This window comes from Rhincodon typus, chromosome 43 (assembly GCF_021869965.1).
Source record: "Rhincodon typus isolate 14 chromosome 43, sRhiTyp1.1, whole genome shotgun sequence".
Classification (NCBI taxonomy): domain Eukaryota; kingdom Metazoa; phylum Chordata; class Chondrichthyes; order Orectolobiformes; family Rhincodontidae; genus Rhincodon; species Rhincodon typus.
In genome coordinates this window covers 10642986-10656107 of record NC_063374.1, presented here as the reverse complement: position 1 = coordinate 10656107, position 13122 = coordinate 10642986, and the positions used below count along the sequence as shown (strand labels likewise).

Here is a 13122-nt window from a genome sequence, read left to right as displayed (position 1 = left end):
TGAAAACAGATGATCGGGGTCATTCTCACATTGCTATGTGGAAGCTTGCTGTATGAAAATTAATTGCTGGCATTCCTGCATTACAACAGTGACCCCATTTCAAAAAGAATGTTTTTCATTTATTATGAAATTCCTGGGATGTCCTGAGGAAGTGAAAGGTGTTTTGTGTCAGATGCTTCCTGTCCACACTGACTGGTGCCTCGCTGTGGCTCCCCTGCCAGCCTTTGTCATGTTCGGTGGTGAGGGAGGTGTACAGGGGAGTTTGAGAGCTGAGACAGCAAGGCATCAATGGGGTGTTAATATTTGGGCATGTCCAGACTGTCAATTTTGACTTAGACTCTGTCCAGTCTTCACTACAGAGGTGTACTGAGTGACTGCTAATCAGGGAAATATGGCTCAGCTGGAAGCCACAGGTACAGGGTGAAGGAAGGAGCTTGGATATCAGGCTGCATCAGAGACACACTATCCTAGCAATAGTGTCTCCATTCCTGAGCAACATGAGCTGCTTTTGAGAGCTGCCTGGACTTGTGCATCCTGTGTGTGGGTGTGGGAATGTTACTCTGAAATTTACTGACTCCAGGAAATGCATTCACTGTCCCCCTTTCAGCACATCCAGCTCTCCATAACAACCTCTTCGGAGACATTTCCGAGGAGGAGACCACTCATCCCGTTGGGTCTGTTACATAGGCACAAGAATGAGGCCATTCTGCCCTTCCTTGAGCATGTTCCACAGGAAGAAGGACAAGGTTATTCAGCCCCTCTTTGAGGCTGTTCCATAGGACAAGACCATGCAGTTCCCATCAATCACTTAGATCATGGCTGATCTGTACCTTAACTCCATCTACTTGCCTTGGTCCCTTGAGCCAATGACCATTGATCAATCTCAGTTTTAAAAATTTCAATTGACCTCTGGGTTTTAAGAGTACTTTTGTCATCTGTGTTGGGGGGAAGAGAGTGTGTGATAGGGGGATCTGGATTTCTACTCCTCTCTGTGTCAAAAAAATGCCTCCTGATGTCACCATGCAAAGACCTGACTCTGATTGAAGGTTTTGCTGCCTCATGTGTTTTGGTTGAGACCTTAAACTGGGGCACTTGTCTGCCCTTTCAGAGGGCAGGGGGGTGGTGTAAAAGATTCCATGCCATTATCAGAAGAACAGCAGTGGGATCTTTCCCCGGGGTCCTGGAGCCAATATTGATCCCTCAACCAACATCACTATAAACAGATGATCTGGGTCATTCTCGCATAGCTGCATGTGGGAGCTTGCTGTTTAAATCAGCTGCCGTCTCCCCTACATTACCACAGTGACCAGGCAAAGTATAATGTATTTTATTGGCTGCAGAGGGATTTCAGGCTGGGTGAGATAGTGTGATGGTTAGATTCTGATCCTCTCCCCATGACAGAGGACAATGTATCTGGAGTGAGTGAGTGGGATCACCAGGACCATCGGCTTTCAGTGCTTGAGCAGAGAGTCCAGCAGCAAGAAGACGAGATTACACTGCTTAAATCTGCACTCGCTGATGCCCTCCGTCGCATCTGCTTCTACGACCAGCACTTCTCACTGCTGGAAGCCAGCCACCCCGGTATGTTCCCAATTCCTAATCAACTCGCAATATATTCTGTTATACTGCTCACTCCCCACGCTCCTCTCACTGCACTCAGCCCCCTGTACCTGCTCCCCACACTCGCTTTCTACTCTAGCTCCCTGTACTTACCCCCAAGACCCACTCCCTGCACCTGCTACCTGGGCTTACTCTGTGGGCTTGCTCCCTGCACTCATTACCTGGGCTCACTCTCCATGCTCGCTCCCCGCCCTCACTCCCTGTACTTATCCCAGGGGCCCACACACTGCGCGCGCTACCTGGGCTCGCTCTGTGGGCTCGCTCCCCGCCCTCGCTCTCTGTACTTATTTCTGGCCCCAACCCCTGCACTTGCCACCTGGGCTCACTCCATGGGCTCGCTCTCCATCTTCACTCCCTGCACTCGCTCCCTGCACTCGCTCCCCGCACTCGCTCCCTGTACTTATCCCCGGGCCCGCTCCCTGCACTCACTCCCCGCACTCACTCCCTGTACTTCTCCCCGGGCTCGCTCCCCGCACTCACTCCCTGTACTTATCCCCGGGCCCGCTCCCTGCGCTCGCTCCCCACACTCACTCCCTGTACTTATCCCCAGGCCCACTTCCTGCACTCGCCCCCTGCTCTCACTCCCAAGCTCTCTTGCTCCATGCACTCGCTCCCTGTGCTCGCCTCCTGCACTGCACCCTTGCAACCTCCCCGCTTGTTCTTAGTCTGCTTCCCACACACACTGTCCTCCTCACTCCCTGTGTGCTCCCCCTGGCTCTCTCCCATCGGGGATAAGAAGGACAGGGTGGAGGAGGAGGGTGTGTGGTGGAGGAGTGGGAGACAAAGGAAGGCACAGTGTGAGGAGGAGGGTCAGTGGGAGGAGAAGAGGAGAGGTGGAGCAGCGGTACCTGGAGAGGGAGCAGGAAGGGGGGGTGCAGGAGAAGGAGGAGGAGAGGGTGGTGGAGGGGGCAGGGGGAGGAGGGAGGAGCAGGGCGAGGGAGGTGTAGGAAGTGGATGTGGGAACTGAAGGAGGAATTGGAGATGGGAGCAGAAGGGAAGGGAGGTGAAAGTAGAGTGGAAGCAGGCGGAGGGGGAAACTGGAGGACAGGGAAGAGAGAGGATGGTGGAGGGACAAGGAGGAAGAGGGGTTGCAGTGATAGGTGCTGATTGTTGTCAGGGAAAGGGTTGGGAGTGGGGTGAGATCAGCTTGGACAGTGACTCCACACGGAGGGGAGGCGAGGGATGGGCTGTTTTGGGACGGCGTTGGAACATTGTGCGATAATTCATTTGGAGATTTGAATGTAGTTTCAGAACTGGGAAAAGAGATGAGGGACGTTCAGGTGGCGTGCTCATCTTGAGGCATGTGTGTGAGGGAATTGTGTAATAATCTTTCTGCCTCCCTCTCTGTCTGTCTGTCTGTCTCTCTCACTCTCTCTCTCTCCCTCTCTCCATCTGCCTGTCTCTGTTTCGCTCTCTCTTTGTCTGTCTCTTTCAGGAAATCACAGTTTACAAAGTGCCTTCCCTACTGTGGGTCCAACTGGGCGGTCCAGTGCAACAAGGAGCCAGTCTTTGAGTTCAGCCTACGATTTATTGCGTCATACTGGAGATACTAGTACAAGGTACAAATTGTCCCCTGCTCCATCGCTCTCTGTAACCTGTGTCCTCAATTCAGCAAGGGCCGATTGCCAATTAGTCCAGTCCACACGGACCCAGCTTTTATCCAGCTCACCTCCTGACTCCCCAAAGCCTGTCCATCATCTACAAGGCACAAGTCAAGAGTGTGATGGAATACTCCCCACTTGCCTGGATAAGTGCAGCTCCAACAACACTCGAGAAGCTCGACACCATCCAGGACAAAGCAGCCCCCGCTTGATTGGCACCACATCCACAAACATCCACTCCATCCACCACTGATGCTCTGTAGCAGCAGAGTGTACCGTCTACAGGATGCACTGCAGCTACTCTCCAAGGCTCCCCTGAAAACATCTTCCAAACCCATGACTAGGACCTTCATTGAAGTCACAGGACACAGATACATTGGAACACCATCCTCTGCTAGTTCCACTCCAGTAAATGAGTTTATTAGATGTGGATCTTGGGTTATCAAGGAGAAGGGTCAATGTCTTTATCCCTAAATCCTGATCAGTAATCCCTGTGGACGGTGTTGCATTGTGCTGTTTGTCTGTCTCCACCACCCAGGCAATTCTGGTCTGTGAAATGTGCCCAGTGACCTACAGATAAAAGGGGTTTCACTATCAGATGTGGTGGTGGGGAGGGGGATAGGGTGGCGGTATGGGACAGCTGTGAATTGTGACTGATTTGTGTGTTTAATTTCTTTCTTTATCATGTACCATCTGCAGTTGTAAACACACAAAGGAGAGGAAAGTCCAGGGGATTGAGGCGTTATACCAAGCGCGTGTACACCAACCCAGGGGTCAGGCTGCACTGGCAGTGCATTCAGGGCCCCAGGACTCAGAATCCACAGTCAGGCATTCACTAGCCCCACAGTGCCTGTCCCACTGTGAACCTCATCCCTACCTGATCCAACCGCATGCATCAGTCCAACAACCTGCTGGAGACCACAAGCAACCGCTGTGCTGCCAGGAGAATGCAAAGAGCCCAGGATCCTGGCCTGCAGCCCAGGCCACTCAACTTCCAAACAATGGTGAACGCAGCTGGCAGCTTTGTGAAGGTGGCACCCTCCCAAACCACTCAGGAGAGCCCGGAGGCCGATCTCAGTTTGAGCCAAGTGCTCAGTGGCCTGCCAAGCTGTCCACGTGCCACCTGAAGGACGAGTCGAGGCTCCAATCTGCAGAAACACATTTGTGTACGCAAGGACAAGATACATTTCCAAGAGCGGAGACTAACACTGACCTGGAAACAGCCCTCGAGAATGCCCATCCTATCTCCCTACTCCCATCTCACAGTGCTGCCTCCCAGAATATCATTCAGCAATATTCTCAGTGCCCACCCAAACCTCAATCCAACAGGAGTCTAGACCAGCAGGATAAGCATTCAAGCCAGAGCCCAGCTGAGCAGGATCTCTGTCCTGTGGCTGCTCTGGATTTGTATCGGAGCCAGCCTATAGCAGAGACCCTTTCTCAATCTCAGGCCAGTCCAGACGCAGCCCCTCTGGATGCATCTCTGAGCCAGCCAAGCAATGAAGTCCATGCTGTGGCCATCAATGCAGATATGTCTCACTGTCTACAACAGGAAGACTCAGCACCTCTCACAGCCAGACCTGAGTCTGCTCAGGATGAACAAACAGCTGAAGGATCTCCCTCAGTAGCCAGCCTCGATGTCTCTCAGACTCCATCTCAAACACAGTCTGAACTGGTGACCAAACTCCTGCCATGCCTCCAGGAAAGTCAGGATGAGCTGACTTCTCAACCTCCGGGCCCTCGCAGTGTCAGCCAAGCTGCCCAACAGAGTCCCAGGAACTGCATCTCTTCATCATCACCTGTCATGACCAACTCTGCCCTCAACAAGAAAGTTCTGTGCGTTGGATATTAGCTCTAGTGTTATCTGTGTGGGTCAACTCTTTGGTACTGCTGGGTGATTGGAGGACTCCCACCAAACAACTCCCAACACCTTTGCCTAAACACCCTCTAACACGCCCCCAAAAAAAAGGCCACTGTCACTCAGCAGTTTCAAATCTCCTAGCATTCCTCTTTGCCTGACAGTTTTCCTTTCATCTGTCAAAATGACTGAACGTTTTGCACAGCTCATTAACAACCATTTGTGATCTGACATTGAGGGAGCTAAGATGGACCTGGAGTAATCCAGTTGCAGTGTCTCCTGGATTGATTGCAGATCTGATGCAGTGGGTTTTTGTATGCAGACTGTAATCAAGGGTCATCCTCTGGTAATCAAGGCTTCTTGGTCCTGGGCATAACACTTCTTCATCTATCATCATCTGGCCTGGGTGAAATGTGAAATCCCAATCCAGTTGCTAGCTCCATTTAAAGGGCACAGAATAGCTCAACTAGTCAGTCTCCAGCAAGAAAACTCATTGTATATGTGGAGAGAGTGTTTTTTTTGTTCCAAGGGACAAGATACATATACATACAGGTCAGCCTTTGGAGGTATGAGAATTCCACCACTTCACTCCACCTTTAAGCTCCTATGTTTAGTCAGGGTTTGCATTTATTCAAGGGATCTGGGGTTCACTGGCCAGGCCCAGCATTTATTACCCATCCCTAACTGCCAAGAAGTGTCAGCCACATTGCTGAGTCACAGGTAGGCCAGACCGTGTAAGTACAGCAGCTTTCCCATCCCTAAATGATGTTAGTGACCCAAGTGGGGTTTTATGACAATCATCTCCATGAAGCTAGTTTTTAATTTATTTCTGGGGGGTGGGGGGATTGAGGCAGGCTGGGAGAATGGGGACATTTCACCATTGTCAGTAGAGTTTGAGACAGGAGTTACAGATATTGAGGTATGATTAACAGCACATCCTTGGACTGACTGGTGTTGACAGACTGGAGAAGGGAGAGAGGTCTCTGATCTACAACACTGATATCCCCTTATCCTTGCTTGGGTTGGGACTCCGGCTAAAACTTTAATCATCTAAACAATTCCAGAAACTGGAGAATTGGAAATAGGAATGAATATACTCGGAATAGAGTACACAGAACTCTGGCCTGGACAACACAGTTGGCTAATTTTGGAATGTTGGGATTTCTCACACAGCTATGAACATTGTTTCTTACTAACTTCCTTCTAACCCATTAAAACAGTGGCTGATCGAGGTGTGTGACTAATGCATGTCAAATTCCAATCACTCCTTCTCAATGAAAACCTAATCAAATCCTGTCTGTGTTTGGGGAAAATGGAGTGACCTTAGCCTGAACTAACAGGGTCTGGTTTTCTGCTGCTTACTTCAGGAGAGACTCAGCCAGCATCAGAGACTATTGCCACTTTGTGCAGAGGGCAGCTCCCTGCTGTGTCTGAGCAGGCAGCAGGACAGGAGCCTGGTTTCATTTGGGCCAGGGCTGCTGGGAATGACTGACACCTGAAAGATCTTGGAGGGAGTGCAGAGATTGCTGAAACCTCCATTCTCTACAAACCAATGTAATTCACTAACACTCTGGAAAAGCTCCAGCTCCACATGCCATGAGATGGGCCATCACTCATGTTGTGTTGAGCTAGTTTATCTGTATCCTAACCTCAGCAACAGCTTCTCTGTAACCTGATTCTGGGTATCTGGCTTTGAATGCATGCCTCCCCTCCTGATTAGCATCTTCCCTCACCTTGCCTTTGATTTTAACCACATTTTTCTAAAATATTTTTTTCAGTTTAAGACGCTGCAGCACTTCAGATAAACTCGGAGCGCTGCGAGACAGGGCCACAGAGAATGGAAAACCCAAACTTGTGAGAAAATCTGCTTCCTCGCTGAATCTGATGACAAAATCCAGGAATGTGGACAGGTCAGTGTATTAAATAATTTCCCGTTTCTCTCTCACTTCCCATGTCTCTTAACTCCCGTTGCTGCCCCTCTCTGTGTCTCTCTGTCTTTCTATCACTCACTCTCACACCCAATCTGTCTCCCTCTCTCCTGCCTCTATCTCTCCCTCCCCCTCTGAGCTGCCTACCATCTGTCTCATTCATAAACAATCTAACCCCTTCTGCCCTGGCTCCACACCACCTTCCCCACCTCCCTCTCTGGCCCGCCTGCCACCTCTCTGGCCTCCCTCTGACGGGAATTGTAAGCCTGGATGATGATATTGTTCGGAAAGGGTCAGATTCTAACCATAGCCGCCTCTGAAACAAATAAAAGGGTTTTTAAAAAAGTGATAAATGGTGCTTGGTTTGGGAAAGAAAGCCACCATTATTTCCTCACAGCTGCTAGTGAAATAAATTCTTCAGCTCTTGGGAAGTGAATGTGGACGCAGCCTGACATGAAGACTATCAAGCTGTGGGGGTTTCTTTGGAGAAGTGAATTAATTTTGCAGAATAAATACCCTATTCAAAATTGACCTTTCAACAAATATGTTACTGAATTATTTAAGTTTTAATCTTCTGATTTCTTATCTCAGACGGCAGCACGTTGTCCTGAGCTGGATTCCCACAGTACTGGATGTCTTCTGGTTAATACTCATGTCAGCCAATACAGTGGAAAGATGTTTGACCCTCGGGCCATCACACAAACCCAATCTTGCCCCAGATACAATATTCACATCAGCATGGGACCTACGTGGGGTGGGCTGGATTATGATCTAAAGCCACAACCTTAGCTGGTTTCCTGCTCCAGCACCATGCTCTAGCCCCTGTCCCTCTTACCCACTACCAACAATTGCTAGTCCAAGGGTACTAATCCTCATTGCTGCCCAGTGAGTGCCAGCTGTGACTCAATGAATCAGATTTATATGTACTTCAAAAAAAAACCCTGTTTATCTGAATTTTCTGTCCATTAACAAATCCTCCATCCATGCTAATACAAAACCCCAACTCCATAAACTTGTGTGTTAACCTTTTAGAATCATAGAATTTTACAGTACAGATGGAGGCCAATCAACTCATTATGTCTGTACTAACTCCCGAGAAAGCTACTCGGTTAGTCCTACCTTCCAGCCCTATTTCCGCAACCCTCTAACTACATCACTTTCAAATTTATATCCAGTTCCCTTTTGAAACCACCTACGGAATCTGCCTCCATCACTCTACTGGGGAGCACATTCCAAATCCTAACAACTCTCTGAGTAAAGAAGTTTGTCCTCATCTCACTCCTAGCTCCCTTGTTGACAGTCTTGAAATTGTGACCCCTAGTTCCTGACATACCAACTATTGGAAACAGAATATCATTTTTTACTCTGTCAAATTGTTCATAATCTTGAACACCTTAATAAGGTCACCTCTTAATCTTCTCTGCTCCATGGAGAATAAACATAATCTTCTCTTGTATCTAAAATCCTTCATTCTTGGCATCATTCTAGTAAATTTCGTTTGTAGTCTTTCCGGGGCTTAACATCCTTCCTTAAATAAAGTGCCCTGAACTGAATACAAAACTCAAAATGTGGTCTAACCAATGATTTGTAGAGATGTAGCATCACTTCCTTGCTTTTATACCCTATGCCTCTCTTTATAAAACCAAAGAACCTATCAGTCTTTTTAACAACTGTTTCAATTTTCTTGGCCACCTTCAAAAAAATTATGCACTTGAACCCTGAGGTCACTCTACTCCTGTATGCCCCTCAAAGTTGAGCCTGTGTCGCGCCTCTATGTTTCTTCTACCAAAATGCATTACCTCACATTTCTCTGCATGAAAATTCATCGGCCAGGTGTATGCCCATTTGGCGAACTTGTCAGTGTCCCTCTGAAGTTGCCCAGCATCATCCTCACAATTCACTATTCTCCCAAGCTTAGTATCATCTATAAATTTAGAGATCTTGCCCTCAACAGTCCTCTCCAAATTGTTTATGTAAATCAGAAAAAGCAAGGGCCCCAACACCGATCCCTTGGAACACCACTTTCACTTGCCCACTTGCCCATTTCTTAAACAACAGTGTGACATTTGCAATCGTCAATTACTGTGTTCAGCGAAGTCTTGAAAATTTCTGTCAATGGCTCTGTGATTTCCTCCCTTACTTCTCTCAGCAATCTAGGATGCATCCCATCCATGCCTGGCGACTCCTCTACCTGGGGTGCCCTTTTCTCCTAATTCATTCACAGGTTGTTGCTGGCTAGATCAGCATTTATTGTCACATGTAGGCCAGTCTAGTAAAGGATGTCCATTTCCTTCCCTAAAGGAAACAGGTTTCTCTGACGATCAGCAATGGTTAGGCTACCCCGTGTTTATTTCCCATGGATAAAAGTCTCTAAAGTATCTGACTCCACTACCACCGCCAGCAGTGCATTCCACACGCCCACCACTCTCTGTGTGAAGAACCTACCTCTGACATCTCCCCTATACCTTCCTCCAATCACCTTAAAATTATGCCCCCTCGTAATAGTCATTTCCGCCCTGGGAAAAAGTCTCTGGATATCCACTCTATCTATGCCTCTCATTATCTTGTACACCTCTATCAAGTCACCTGTCATCCTCCTTCGCTCCAATGAAAAAAGCACTACTCCCTCAACCTTTCCTCATAAGACCTGCCCTCCAATCCAGGTAGCATCCTGGTAAATCTCTCTGCACCTTCTAAAACTTCCACATCCTTCCTATAATGAGGCTACCGGAACTGAACACAATATTCCAAGTGTGGTCTAACCAGAGTTTTATAGAGCTGCAGCATAACCTCACGGCTCTTAAACTCAGTTCCCCTGCCAATGAAAGCCAACAAGCCATATGCCTTCTTTACAACCCTACCAACTTGGGTAGCAACTTTGAGAGATCTATGGACGTGGACCCCAAGATCCCTCTGTTCCTCCACACTGCTGAGAATCCTGCCATTAACCCTGTATTTTGCATTCAAATTTGACCTTCCAAAATGAATCACTTCACACTTTTCTGGGTTGAATTCCATCTGCCACTTCTTTGCCCAGCTCTGCATCCTGTCAATGTCAAACATACTAACCCTTCCACTTCCTCATCCAAGTCATTTATAAAGATCACAAAGAGCAGAGGCCCCAGAACAGATCCCTGTGGAACACCACTGGTCACCGAGCTCCAGGGTGAATACTTTCCATTTACTAGCACCTTCTGTCTTCTACTGGGGACAGCCAATTCTGTACCAAACAGCCAAATTTCCCTGAATCCCATGCCTCCTTACTTTCTGAATGAGCCTACCATGTGGAACCTTATCAAATGCCTTACTAAAATCCATATACACTACATCCACTGCTCTACCTTCATCAATGTGTTTTGTCACATCCTCAAAGAATTCAACAAGGCTTGTGAGGCATGACCTGCCCCTCACAAAGCCATGCTGACTATTTCTAATCAAACTGTGCTTTTCCAAATAACCATAAATACTATCTCCCAGAATCCTCTCCAATAATTTGCCCATCAATTGATATGAATTAGGAGCAGGAGAAAGCCACTGAGCCCTCAAGCCTGAACCCCATTCAATAAAATCATGGCTACCAACCCCTGATAACATCTCACCACCTTGCTTATCAAGAATCTATTCACCGCTGCCTTAAAAATATTGAAACGTTCTGCTTCCACTGCCTTTTGAGCAAGAGAGTTCCACAGACAAATGACAGAAAATATTTCTCTTCATTTTTGTTTTAAATGAGTGACTCCTGGACTTTAAATGGTGACCTCTAGTTCTAGATTCTCCCACAAGAGGAAACATCATGTCCACATCCACCCTGTTAAGATCACTCGGGATCTCACAAGCCTCAAATAGTTGACTCTTTCTGTCCTAAACTCCAATGGATACAAACACAGCCTGTCCAACCTTTCCTCATAAGACAACCTGCCCATTCCCGTTATCAGTTCGGTAAACCTTCTCTCAACTGCCTTCAACACATTTACATCCTCCCTTAAATAAAGAGTCCAATACTGTACACTATACTCCAGATGTGGTCTCACCCTGTATAACTAAAGCATAACCTCCCTGGCTTTGAAATCAATTCCCCTCACAAAAAGAGATAACATTTGATTAAAAGATAACAAGGTGTAGAGCTGGATGAACACAGCAGGCCAAGCAGCATCAGAGGAGCAGGAAATAACTTTTCATTAGTTTTCCTGATTACTTGCTGTACCTGCAGATAAACCTTTTGTGATTCATACACTAGGACACACAGATCCCTCTACATCTCAGAGGTCTGAAATCTCTCACCATTTAGCTAATATACTTATTTTTATTCTTCCTGTCAAAATGGACAATTTCACATTGTTCCACACAATATACTCCATTTGATAAATCATTGCCCAGTCACTTAACCAATCAATATTCCCTTGTATGTCCTTATGTCATCTTCGCAATGTACTTTGCTATCTATCTTTGTGTAATCAACAAACTTAGCATCATACCTTCCAACCCTTCATCCAAATCATTTGTATGAATTCTAAATAGTTGTGGTCCCAGCACTCATCTCTGTGATGCACTGCTCATTACTTCTTGCCAACCTGAAAGTGACCCATTTATAACTACTCCATTTTCTTGTAGCTGACAGGTCTTTTATCCATGCCAATATGTTACCACCTGCACCATCAACTTCTATTTTTCACAATAACCTTTGAAACGGCACCTTACCTAAAACCCAGAAGTAGTTTCCTGATGACATGCTATCAGGTTAACTGCCCTATCAGTCCCTGTTTTCTCTCTTCCTTCCTTTCTGAATAGTTATGTTACATTTGCTAAATTCCAGTCACTGGGACTGCTGAGGAATCTGAGAAACTTTGGAAAACGAGAAGCAGTATCTCTCTGCAGCTCCCTCTTTCGAACCTTAGGATGTAGGCTTTTAATCCCTTACATTTTTCTACTATATCTAATGTCAATGATTTAAAGTTCCTGACTCTTTTCGTCCCTTGGTCAGCCCTACATCTGTTGTGTCATAGAATCATACACCATGGAAACAGAGCCTTCAGTCCAACCAGTCTATGCTGACCATAATCCCAAACTAAACGAGTCCCATGTGTCTGCACTTGCCCCATTATCCCTCCAACATTTCTTATTCACGTACTTAACCAAATGTCTTTTAAATGTTGTAACTGTACCAACATCCACCACTTCCTCTGGCAGTTCATTCCATACACGAGCCAATCGGTGTAAACAAAAAATACATTGCCTCTCATGTCTTTTCTAAATCTTTCTCCTCTTACCTTAAAAATATATCCTCCAATTTTGAAATCCCCCACCCTAGGGAAAACACACCTGCCATTTTCCTTATCTATACCCCTCATGATTTTATCAACCTCTAAGGTCACCTCTCAACCTCTTATACTCCCATGTAATATGTCCCAGCCTATCCAGCCTCTCCTGATAACACAAACCCTCCATTCATGTCATTTGTGCTTTTGATTGTGAGTATAGATACAAGTTATTTGTTCAACCTCTCTGCTATTTCCTCAATCCCCAGAATGACTTCTCCTGCCTAAATGATTTGCTCGCTAATATGTCACTCTCCTTTTCTGCAGCCGAACCAAGGAGCTGATACAGAGTCCAGGTAATGAATCGGAAAACGTCAGGGTACAGAGATATCCTGCAACTGCATCAGAATCTATAGAAGCCCTCAGGGTGTAGAGGGGACAGGGAAGTGAAAGACTGCAGAGGAGGGTGATGGGATTCATTGGATGTGTGGTGGGGTTCAGACAGGGTGACAGGAAGGATGAGAGGTGTCGGGTTTGGATGGTGCTGGGGAGGTGTCGGGTTTGGATGGTGTCGGGTCTGGACGGTGACGGGGTGGTGACGGGTTTGGACGGTGATGGGGAGGTGTCGGGCCTGGACGGTGTCGGGCCTGGACGGTGTCGGGCCTGGACGGTGTCGGGGAGGTGTCGGGTCTGGACGCTGTCGGGTCTGGACGGTGTCGGGGAGCTGTCGGGTCTGGACGGTGACGGGGAGGTGTCGGGCCTGGACGGTGTCGGGCTTGGACGGTGTCGGGCCTGGACAGTGACGGGGAGGTGTCGGGTCTGGACGGTGTCGGGGAGGTGTCGGGTTTGGAGTCGGGGAG

The 13122-nt window shown here is 47.5% G+C and overlaps 1 protein-coding gene across 3 annotated transcripts in view; it reads left to right on the top strand.

Moving 5' to 3' along the window:
- eml3 (EMAP like 3) overlaps positions 1–13122 on the top strand; it is a 59158-nt gene that overhangs the window by 15907 nt on the left and 30129 nt on the right. Inside the window, exons 2-6 of one of the 3 annotated variants that reach the window (XM_048619716.1) lie at positions 1402–1581; positions 3056–3179; positions 3921–5057; positions 6858–6989; positions 12590–12618. In XM_048619716.1, the coding sequence (XP_048475673.1) occupies positions 1402–1581; positions 3056–3179; positions 3921–5057; positions 6858–6989; positions 12590–12618 (1602 nt within the window). The remainder of the gene's footprint in view (positions 1–1401; positions 1582–3055; positions 3180–3920; positions 5058–6857; positions 6990–12589; positions 12619–13122) is intronic. The other 2 variants (XM_048619718.1, XM_048619717.1) reach the window with 2 other exon arrangements.